The following is a 10,409-nucleotide window of genomic DNA, read 5'->3' on the forward strand; positions in this document are numbered from 1 at the left end:
GTCAGAAAGCACACTCTCCACCCAGGTTCTGAGCATTGAGAAATAGGAGAATATTAGATGACAACAAGTAAAAGACATAAAGGATATTCTCTGTAGTGGAGATAGTGAACAAAATTATAATTATGGTTTATACCAGAAGAGTGGCTTACAGTTTGCCAAGAGCTTTTTTGTCACTTCATATAAAAAGTTACTACAATAGTTCTTTGAAGTAGGAAAGCAGGTATTTCTATTTTACAAATGCATAAGTTGAGTATCTGAGATATAAAATAATTCCAAGAAAGTCATCCTGGAAACTGGGCGAGAGGATTAGAACTCAGGTCACCTAACTTCAAAAACTCTTTTTTTTCTTTTTTTTTTTTCAGGGCCGTACCCGAGGCATGTGGAGTTTCCCAGGCTAGGGGTGGAATCGGAGCTATAGCTGCCAGCCTATGCCACAGCCACAGCAGTGTTAAAAACTCTTTAAAACTCCATCAGAGTCATACTCTGTAAGGCTAGAATATTCCATTCCTAGCTATGCTCTGAACTGCATTTGCTCTGTGATGCTTCCCTGTAGTCAGCTCACACCCTTGCACCAGTCCGAATTCCTGGAATGCCTTTCCTATCCCTTCCACCGCTCCCTGAAAACACCCATCCTTCCTGATCTCTTGTCCAGCTTCTTCCATCATGACCATCAGCTATGGGAATCCTCTCCCAGATCCCAGTGCTCCAAACTGGACTCACCCTTGATGTGTAACTGCCCACAATTTTTGTCTGTCTTCTCTGCATCTTCTTTATACATATCTCTATCAGGATGAATCAATCTTTATTCTATCTTAATCCATGAATGAAGCCACACAAACATATGTGCACATATGTACACGCAAGAGTTGGTACTTGATCAATGAATCAGCCAATGATTCTAATTCCTGGACTTGTAAGTTGGTCAAAAGAAAGAGAATCTTGTCAACCATGGCTTCTAGTTCTCATGGTCATTTCTACTTTCTTTCAGAAATTTTGATTCTGACAAAAGCCAGCTGGGTAGCCTTGTTTCTTCACATTCGGTGCAGGACAGATCATAAAAAAAATACCTGGTTCTCTGTACTTCAAGCTAGTGGATGCCAGCCTAGTGGATGTGTCTTTAATTCCTTGGGTTGAGACTCTTGTCTCAGAACAAAAAAATCATGGAAAAATTACTAAGTTAATCCTCCAAATGACTTGGTTTGGCTGAAACATACATATTTATATTTTTGGCTGCACTTGTGGCATGCAGGAATTTCCGGGCTGGGGATTGAACCCAAGGCACAGTAGTGAGAACATCAAATCCTTAACCAACAGGCCACCAGGGAACCTCCAAGTATTTTTAAATGTAAGCACAACCAAAAGTCTTTCCTTGTTGACTCATGGACATATGTCAAGGGCAATGGCATTTTCTAATGCACTATATTTAAGCCCAGGTAGCCAAACGTCATTCAGTGTGAAATAAACTATGACAACTTGCAGCTATCATTTAAAATGAATGATAAAATGTATAGAAAATGGAAATAAGCATAGAAATAGGTAAAGGAGAAGAAAATGCCCAAGAACATGGCTGGATCCTGCCCAGCAGGGAGAAGAACTTTTTTTGTTGTGTTTTGATTGTTTTGTTTTGGTGATCTAGCTGGTCAAATGACCTGCTAAGAATATTTCACAGAATTAATGTTCTGATGCGCTAATCTCTCTAGGCAAGGTTCATATTTGTGTGGGTTACTTATTCTCCCTTTGTTGACTAAGTCAATAATCAGAATCAGCAGGTTTGGAGGCGGCTTGGCAAGGATCAGCCGCCTGGCTGGGGCAAAGTGAGTATAAAAGCCCAAAGCTGGAAGCAGCCTTCACAGAGACCCACCAGTTCTTGGTAGGATGGCTTCTTACCGTCTGCTCCTCCTTTGCCTCGCTGGACTGGTGTTTGTGTCTGAGGCTGGCCCTGCGGTGAGTGTTTGACTCGTTGAAGCCCTTTCATATATCTCCTATGTATGAAGTGGAAGTGACTTCTTTCTGCTTTGCCAACCAGCTTTTATTACCAGGGCCAACACATCCCACATTTTTTTTTTTTTTTGTCTTTTTAGGGCCACATGTGGAAGTTCCCAGGCTAAGGGTTGAATTGGAGCTACACCTGTTGGCCTATGTCACAGCGACAGCAATGTGGGATCCAAGCTGCATCTGTGACCTACACCACAGCGCACAGTTACGCCAGCTCCTTAACCCACTGAGCAAGGCCAGGGATCAAACCTGCATCCTCATGGATACTAGTCGTCTTGGTTACTGCTGAGCCACAACTGGAACTCCCACATCTATTTTTAAACATCATTGACTCCAACTTCAAAAGGAAAGGAGTTCCAAAGAGTTCACCAAACTGGGGGCTCACATCCCCGCTTGCTCTCCTCTATGGCTTTGTTGTGTTTTTGTGCTTCAATTTCTTCAGCTAGCTGGTAGAAATAAAGATCTGATGTTCCAGAAGTGGTAACTCTTTAAGTTTTCAGAAGCTTGTCCTTTGATCAAGTTGATTTCCCTCTAGCTTTCCAAAAATATGTAGTGATTAATCTTTGAAAGGCTTATGGCCAACATTTCTAGTCAGATATTCTTAAATCCCCTAGAAGAATTAACTAAACTATAAAGTGGGTCATGAAATCATCTGACATTATTTTACAACCACTAGTAAGAGGCAATGATGACAGTAACTCCTGAGTAAAATGTTTTCAGGAAAAAGTATTTGGTCCTCCAGCCAAATTACTCCAGCAGTAATTCCACTCAGCAGAGGAGGCTTAACAAAGCAACTGTGCACAGACGGTCTGTTTTCTCTCTTCAGATTCATCACACAGGCCCTGTCAAGTGCAGCGTATTTAAAGGCAGAAACTGTCTTTCTTGGGAAATAATCACGTCTGTGTGATGACCCCAAGTCAGGGAAGCTCATTCACTGTCAACACTTCTGTGGCAGGAAATAGGATTCGCATGTCCTGCCTGCCTGGCTGCTGATCTAATGCCACCAAGGATGCATCCTGTCAGTCTTAACAACCTTGTTGACTTGTCTCTCTCCACCCAGGGTGCTGGTGAATCCAAGTGTCCTCTGATGGTCAAAGTCCTGGATGCTGTCCGAGGCAGTCCGGCCGTGAACGTAGGCGTGAAAGTGTTCAAAAAGGCTGCTGATGGGACTTGGGAGCCCTTTGCCTTGGGGTAAGTGGCCCCCTCCCCAGGAAACGCAGAGGGGGGACTCAGTAACCTCTTCCAGTTCCCCCGCTCCTTGTTAGAGAGAGGGGCTCATATTGTTCCCCGAATAATCTCCAAGCAATTTGAAAATGTGCCTCCCTGAGAAGGAGAGCCTCTTGCCTTGCTCTCTGGGGGTGACCAGACCCTGAGCAACATTTCAGACAGTTCCCTACTCCCTACACCAGTTCACGACTTTTCTGGGTCACACACCACTTGAAAAGGATGATGAAAGCTGTGAACTCCATGCCCAGAAAAAGGCACATGTGCAAGGACCTACTGAACAGATGGGGAACTATCTTAATATTTTGTAATAACCTTTAAGGGAAAAGAATCTGGAGAAGAACAGCACTGTGTGTGTGTGTGTGTGTGTGTGTGTGTGTGTGTGTGTGTGTGTATAACTGAATCACTCTGCTGTACGCCTGCCACTAACACAACATTGTAAATCAACTATACTTCAATTTATAAAATGCACATAGACACACACACACAAATGTGCATGTCATTTCAGGGATTTCACAGATTCCTTGATGCCTGCATATAACACTCAGGCTGGGACACTCAGGCTGGGAGTCCTTATCTTGCAATATTAGGAAAGATGTAGAACTGGTGTTAACTTATCAATGAAAGGAAAGGAATTGAGGGGCAGCATGGAGGAGGCAGCTATTTGTAGTTTATCTGGGTCACCCAGAGCCCAGGACTTTTGTCCAGCCAACACTCGTGCTTCATACACTCTCAAGGCTGGGGCTATTGAGCTCCATAAGAAAGGACACAGAAGAGAAAGAGGCAAGCCACCAAGCATAGCCACAGACCAGCCTGGCCATCACCCACCTTTGGTGCCAAAATAACTTCTCACCTTCATTGGCTGCTTTATAATTTTCATGGTTTTTTTTCCACCTCCACTAGCAAGAATTCAAAGAAAATCATATTAGTAAATCTATTCCAACTAACTAAAAGAATGGACAACCAAGAATCCCTCAACAGGCATTCCCACTGTGGTGTAGTGGGTTAATTCTCTTGCTTGTCTCTGAGGAGGTTCTGGTTCAATCCCTGACCCAGCTCAGTGGATCTGACATTGCTATAGCTGGTGTAGGTCACAGCTCCAGCTCAGATTTGATCCCTGGTCCCAGGGGTGGCAAAGAAAAGGAAGAAAGAAAGAAAGAAAGAAAGAAAGAAAGAAAGAAAGAAAGAAAGAAAGAAAGAAAGAAAGAAAGAAAGAAAGAAAGAAAGAGGAAGGAAGGAAGGAAGGAAGGAAGGAAGGAAGGAAGGAAGGAAAGGATCCCTCAGCACCAAGCCATACTGCTAAGTATTTATATCTCCTGGGAATAGTTTCAGTGAGTTTTAATTGAATCCGAAGGATCACATGATGATTCTTGATCCATCATTGGGAAGGTCATTTTCTTTGGTGTGGTTTCAACTGTGTTTTTATTTGTTAATTTATCAATGTGTATATAGAATGCCAGGCATGCTGTGGAAAGTAGTTAAGGGAATACTCTAAGCCTGAGATAGAATGGACACCCCAAAATTCAGATGTTTGTGGAAATTTTTTTTTCTGATGATAAGCCAAATAAGGGACTTGGGGTATTTTCCTCCTGGAAAAGAAGAAAGGTGGGTGTGACATGGTCAGAGTCAGTAAAACATCTCTCATTTTTATCTGTTTTAGTCCTTGAGGTCTAGTGGAGAGCAACTTCTAACATCAGCTATTGAGCAGGCGATTATATGGAAATAGAACTTGCGTAGTCAAAAACAGATGAGTTGCCTAGTATTTGTGGACAGCAAAGGGTTACCAATGAGCTTAATTATATAAACAATGAAAGAGTCCGATATGGTTTTCTCATTGTACTTTGGGGTTCCCACTGTGTGTACAAGACACCCTCTTTGGAAGACACCTTCACGCCACAGGGGAGGGGAGTGAGGCCCTGAAGTCTCCAGGAACTACAGAGTTGGAGCAGCTCATGGCCATTTCCAGGGCTGGTTAACCTTCACCCAAACATCAACCTGAATTGCAGCGACTCTTTTTGAAGTGAAGATTCATAAGAGAAAAAATTCTACAATGAGCTTTTTGAAACATGCCTCCAGTTACAAATTTCCTGTCAGTTAATTTTAGACAGTTATTAGAATTTTCCCTGTCCTGAGCTAGTTGAGGGGGAAAAAAAAATATATATATATATATATACACACATACATATATGCACAAATTGCATGTCTGAGTCTATGAGGTCACGTACATGTGAGTGTGTGTGTGTGTGTGTGTGTGTGTGTGTGTGTGTTGTGGGTGGTGGTGGTGGTGTCACCTTGCCATGGCATTTATCCCCTCAATGCCTCTCTTAGCCTGGCCTTTTGCACCTTCTAGGAAAACCAGTGAATTTGGAGAGCTCCATGGGCTCACAACAGATGAGAAATTTGTAGAAGGCATATACAAAGTGGAATTGGACACCAAATCCTACTGGAAGGCACTTGGCATTTCCCCATTCCATGAATATGCAGAGGTGAGTACTCGGACACTTCTGTTGTTTTTTATTTTTTGTTTGTTTGTTTTCAATCCCAGGCAATGCACCATTTGCCCAATTCACACCATGGAAAAGTCAAAAGGAACATACTGGATTAGCATAGCCCCTCTTCCCATTCTACAATCAGAAATCCACAACATTCTTAGAGGCAAACTTTTATTTTTATTTATTTATTTATTTTTTTGTCTTTTTGCCTTTTCTAGGGCCGATCCCGAGGCATATGGAGGTTCCCAGGCTAAGAGTGGAATCAGAGCTGTAGCCGCCGGCCTACGCCACAGTCACAGCAACGTGGGATCCGAGCCACTTCTGCAACCTACACCACAGCTCACGGCAATGCCAGATCCTTAACCCACTGAGCAAGGCCAGGGATCGAACCCCCAACCTTATGGTTCCTAGTCAGATTCATTAACCACTGAGCCACGACGGGAACTCCGAGACAAACTTTCTAAGTGCCTTGAAAACTCATTTAGTAACATGACCCCAACTTACAAGATGCTCTTTTAAGACTTCATTCATTCCTCTGAATCTGATCATTTGCCTGCTGAAGTAATATCAATATGTCGGATTATTAGGCACACTCCCCCAAACCCCACTTAAGGGGTTATACAACAATAAAAAAAATAGATGCATCATTTTACTTCTCTAAACTCTGACAGCTTTTTCATTCCAAAACACATCTGGCTTCCAGAGGTTTAGAGAAGGGATTTTAGACAATACATGTAGAAACAGTAAATTCAAAATAGTAATGATAACACCACAGATAGCAATTATCAAGCATATACCACCATGGTTTTCTATAGTTCTAATCTTGATAGACAACTCATGGGAGTGATTCCTAGTCTGATCCCCATTTTACAGGTGCAGATGGTGAGGCACAGGGAAGTTAAATAGTGGTCAAGGTCACAGAGCAAATGAGGGGGGAGGGGCAGTAACATTTACCACCAGGACCCAGGCTGGGTTTAGCCTCAGGTGTGCCTCAGCTTTCTTCCTGTGAGCAGCCAAAATGATGATGATGATGATGATAATAATAATAATAAAAGTCACACTTGTAACCCTTGGTTCACATTCTAGTCCTCTGCTTATGTGGGAGTGGGAACTTCCAAGCTATCCAAGCTAGCCTAATCTCCCTACCTCTTCTTTGTCTGTAGTTCTTTAAGTCATTTTGAACAGATGGCTGCCATGGAAATAGAATCCAGACATGTTGGTCAGAGTTAAAGATCAACTAATTGCAGCAAAAATAGCTCGGCATGAAAGGCAACCACTCTCTCTGGTTTAGTCATGGATGAGACTTTCAACTGACCTAAAACCATTCTTTTAGTAGATAGTGTTGCCGAGGCAACTGTAGGGGCCTATTTGATTTCTGGGACCCCCCACAAGTCACCAAGTGAGCCCTGTCTACCACAAAGTGTGTCTCTGGCTACTTCTCAGTCCAGCAGAAAGATGCAGAGCTCTAGTCCTGGGTGGTTGCAGGGTTTAGATGGCACCCAGCACAAGACGTTTGCCCCTAGAGTCTCAGACCCTTCCCTGGAGCACCAGCTCAGTCTCCCTGTGATCCTTGTCTGCCCTGGTCCCAGCCTTGTGAGACCAGCTGAGAAGATTTGGTGCTGTACTGCCCATGATGCATTGTTCCTATTTATTAGATGTTAGTTTCCTTGTCTGCTCTTCAATCTTTAAGTATTCATTCGGCTAACATTAAAAAAAAAAAAAAAAAACTTAGGGAGTTCCCGTCGTAACTCAGAGGAAACGAATCTGGCTAGGATCCATGAGGACACAGGTTCGATCCCTGGCCTCGCTCAGTGGGTTAAGGATCTGGCATTGCCGTGAGCTGTGGTGTAGGCCGGCAGCTACAGCTCCGATTCAACCCCTAGCCTGGGAACCTCCATATGGTGATGGCCCTAAAAAGCGGAAAAAAAAAAAAAAAAAAAAAAAAAAAAGTCCTTCATGTGTGTTGAGCACTCTGCTGGAAGCTAGACATTCAGAAGTGAAAACACATCCCTGCCCTTGGACTGGAAGGGAAGGGATGGATGGAAGACATGGTAAGCAGGACCATGAGTCCAATCTGGAGCCTGAGTGGATATGGGGTATGAGTGAGAGCATGAGAAGTCATGCACGAGTCCCCGTGTCTCACTTCAGTGACTGGTGAGTGCATGGTGGGTTCAATCATGAGTTCCTTTTCTGCCCGCTTCTTCTAATGGGCCTTCCAGAACACCGCTATCCTTCAACACCAGTCACCTCGTCCTTGGTCAACGACCCAGGTGGCCCTCTTAGATTCAGTGGGGAAGTTCAGAAATTTCCTTTGGAACTATTAGTCCTCTTTGTGGATTTTTGAGCACATGTACAATTTTTAGGAAAAGTCAAATGAGGCTGGAGGCCTCAATGTCACTACAAGAGGTCAGAAATTTCTTGAGTTGCTTCCAGAAACTTGGCCTTTAAGGATGCCCTTTCTCCCACAGAGAGATTCTTCAGTGATTCTCACCTCCTCTTGCTATTTTTCTTTACAGTATGGCTCAATCAGATCTTTTTTTTTCCCCTCCTTTTGCACATAATCAAAGTTTCCTTTGTCTGTATTCAAAATAAAAGGTACTTATCCAAGATGGGTTCAATCCAGGACCTGTATACAAATGAGTAATATCAAATACTTCCTCTCTGCCCTCTGTCTCTCTCCTAAACCAAATTTATCTCTACTTGCTTCACTCTGGGCATCTGAACCATTCCAGCACTGAATCTCAGAAGCTCTACTAAATTTACCTAAAGTATATGACTACCTGGAACTACACTTTGAATAGACTATTTACCCAACTCCAAAGCTTAAATGAGCTCCAACACGTGCACATATCTCAGAATTCCAACAGGATCTTCCATACTCTGCTTATATTGTAAATAGAACATTTTAATGCTGTTACTCTATATTTCCTTGCCTACTATATACACAAAAATAAACTTATTCTTCCTATGTTAGAAAAAACAAAGGAAGAATGGGAGAGAAACCTCTGGGTTTAGAGACAGGTGTCGTAAATTCTAGCCTGGCTCTGCCACTACATGAACAAGAGCCAGGCATGGGTCTGGTTTTCATATCTGTGAAATGGGAAGAATGTTCCCTTCCAGTTCGATGCCAAGTCTCTCAGTCTGCAGTGGGAGTGGCAACCACCATTCTCAGCAATTCGGGTCACTGAATGCCAGTTTCTGCATTCTCTCCTCTGTTTTCTAACACCAAAAAATGGACATGAGCATTTAGGAGCTCTGTGACTTCCCTTGGTCAGGGTGGGGTCACTCTTGATTTTTAGTGCGAATTTGCCAAGAGACAGAGAGACCTGATTATACAGGCGAAAGTGAAGAATCTCATTGAAAGCGCCGTGCCAGGCTCCAACAGCTGAGCTCGCCAGCATATTTGGATTTTTGCCTTTGGTTCACACTGCTCCAGAAAACAAAATAAGAAAATAAAAATAATGACTTTGGCCCTGGGCTTCCAGGGATCGCTCTGTCTGGGACTCACAGTCTAGGATCCTGTGTGTGTTCTGCCCTAGGTTGTGTTCACAGCCAACGACTCCGGCCGACGCCACTACACCATCGCTGCCCTGCTTAGCCCCTACTCTTACTCCACCACAGCCCTCGTCAGCAGCCCCAAGGAGGGAGCTCTTTGAAGGACAAGGGACAGGCTTGCATGTAACCAGTAGTATTCCATTTTTATAAGCAGTGTTTTCACTTTATAAACTATGTTAGAAACTCGGGCAGAGACAATAAAACATTCCTATTAAAGCGCTTCTCATTTAATTCAAACTTGCTTTCTTTATTTCCTTATTGTCTTAAAAAAAAAAAAAAATCCAGGGTGTTCTCATTGTGGCTCAGCAGTAATGAACTAGTATCCATGAGGCCTCCAGTTTGATCCCTGGCCTCGCTCAGTGGAGTAAAGGATCTGGCATTGCTGTGGCTGTGGTGTAGGCCAGCAGCTGTAACTCCAATTCAACCCCTAGCCTGGGACTTTCCCTATGCTGCGAGTGTGGCCCTAAAACAAACAAACAAACAAAAAATCCAAACTTTTACAGAGATTCAAAGAAACTAAAAAAAAAGAAAAAAAAAGTCTCTGGCTGAACTCAGGGGGAAATCCAAATTTCCACTGTCTTTCAAGCTAAGAACATATTCGACCTGGTCCGCAGCTATTAAAAACACAGACGCTGGAGTTCCCATCGTGGCTCAGTGATTAACGAATCCGACTAGGAACCATGAGGTTGCAGTTCGATCCCTGGCCTTGCTCAGTGGGTTAAGGATCCGGTGTTGCCATGAGCTGTGGTGTAGCTCGCAGATGCGGCTCGGATCCCGCGTTGCTGTGGCTCTGGTGTAGGCTGGCAGCTACAGCTCCAATTAGACCCCTAGCCTGGGAACCTCCATATGCCGAGGGAGCGGCCCTAGAAATGGCCAAAAAAAAAAAAACACAGGGAGTTCCCGTCGTGGCGCAGTGGTTAACGAATCTGACTAGGAACCATGAGGTTGCGAGTTCGGTCCCTGCCCTAGCTCAGTGGGTTAACGATCCGGCGTTGCCGTGAGCTGTGGTGTAGATTGCAGACGCGGCTCGGATCCCGCGTTGCTGTGGCTCTGGCGTAGGCCGGTGGCTACAGCTCCGATTAGACCCCTAACCTGGGAACCTCCATATGCCGCGGGAGCGGCCCAAGAAATAGCAACAATAAC

General features: G+C 43.9%; 1 protein-coding gene across 2 annotated transcripts; it reads left to right on the forward strand.

Annotated features, from left to right (window-relative positions):
- The first annotated feature begins 1,849 nt into the window (after positions 1 to 1,849).
- Positions 1,850 to 9,503, forward strand: TTR (transthyretin). 2 transcript variants are annotated; one of them, XM_084958658.1, is made up of 4 exons: positions 1,850 to 1,944; positions 3,056 to 3,186; positions 5,570 to 5,981; positions 7,552 to 9,503. In XM_084958658.1, exons 1-4 carry the CDS (start codon positions 1,876 to 1,878, stop codon positions 7,867 to 7,869), a joined length of 930 nt encoding a protein of 309 aa, XP_084814784.1. In that variant the 5' UTR covers positions 1,850 to 1,875; the 3' UTR covers positions 7,870 to 9,503. The 2 variants fall into 2 exon arrangements, with proteins under 2 accessions (XP_084814784.1, NP_999377.1); NM_214212.1 differs by having other exon boundaries at positions 1,861 to 1,944; positions 5,570 to 5,705; positions 9,251 to 9,482.
- Positions 9,504 to 10,409: the final 906 nt, after the last annotated feature.

This window comes from Sus scrofa, chromosome 6, assembly GCF_054392235.1.
Source record: "Sus scrofa isolate SSC_HxYL_T2T_F1_AM1 chromosome 6, Sscrofa_HxYL_maternal_Yorkshire_Landrace_v2.0, whole genome shotgun sequence".
NCBI lineage: Eukaryota > Metazoa > Chordata > Mammalia > Artiodactyla > Suidae > Sus > Sus scrofa.

Excerpts from the sequence above, each read along its gene's own strand:
- TTR (XM_084958658.1), top strand. The coding sequence starts at position 1,876 with ATGGCTTCTTACCGTCTGCTCCTCCTTTGCCTCGCTGGACTGGTGTTT. Across the intron at positions 1,945-3,055 it reads TGTCTGAGGCTGGCCCTGCG|GGTGCTGGTGAATCCAAGTG; the intron begins GTGAGTGTTTGA and ends CTCTCCACCCAG. Across the intron at positions 5,982-7,551 it reads CTAAGAGTGGAATCAGAGCT|CTGTGGTGTAGGCCGGCAGC; the intron begins GTAGCCGCCGGC and ends CATTGCCGTGAG.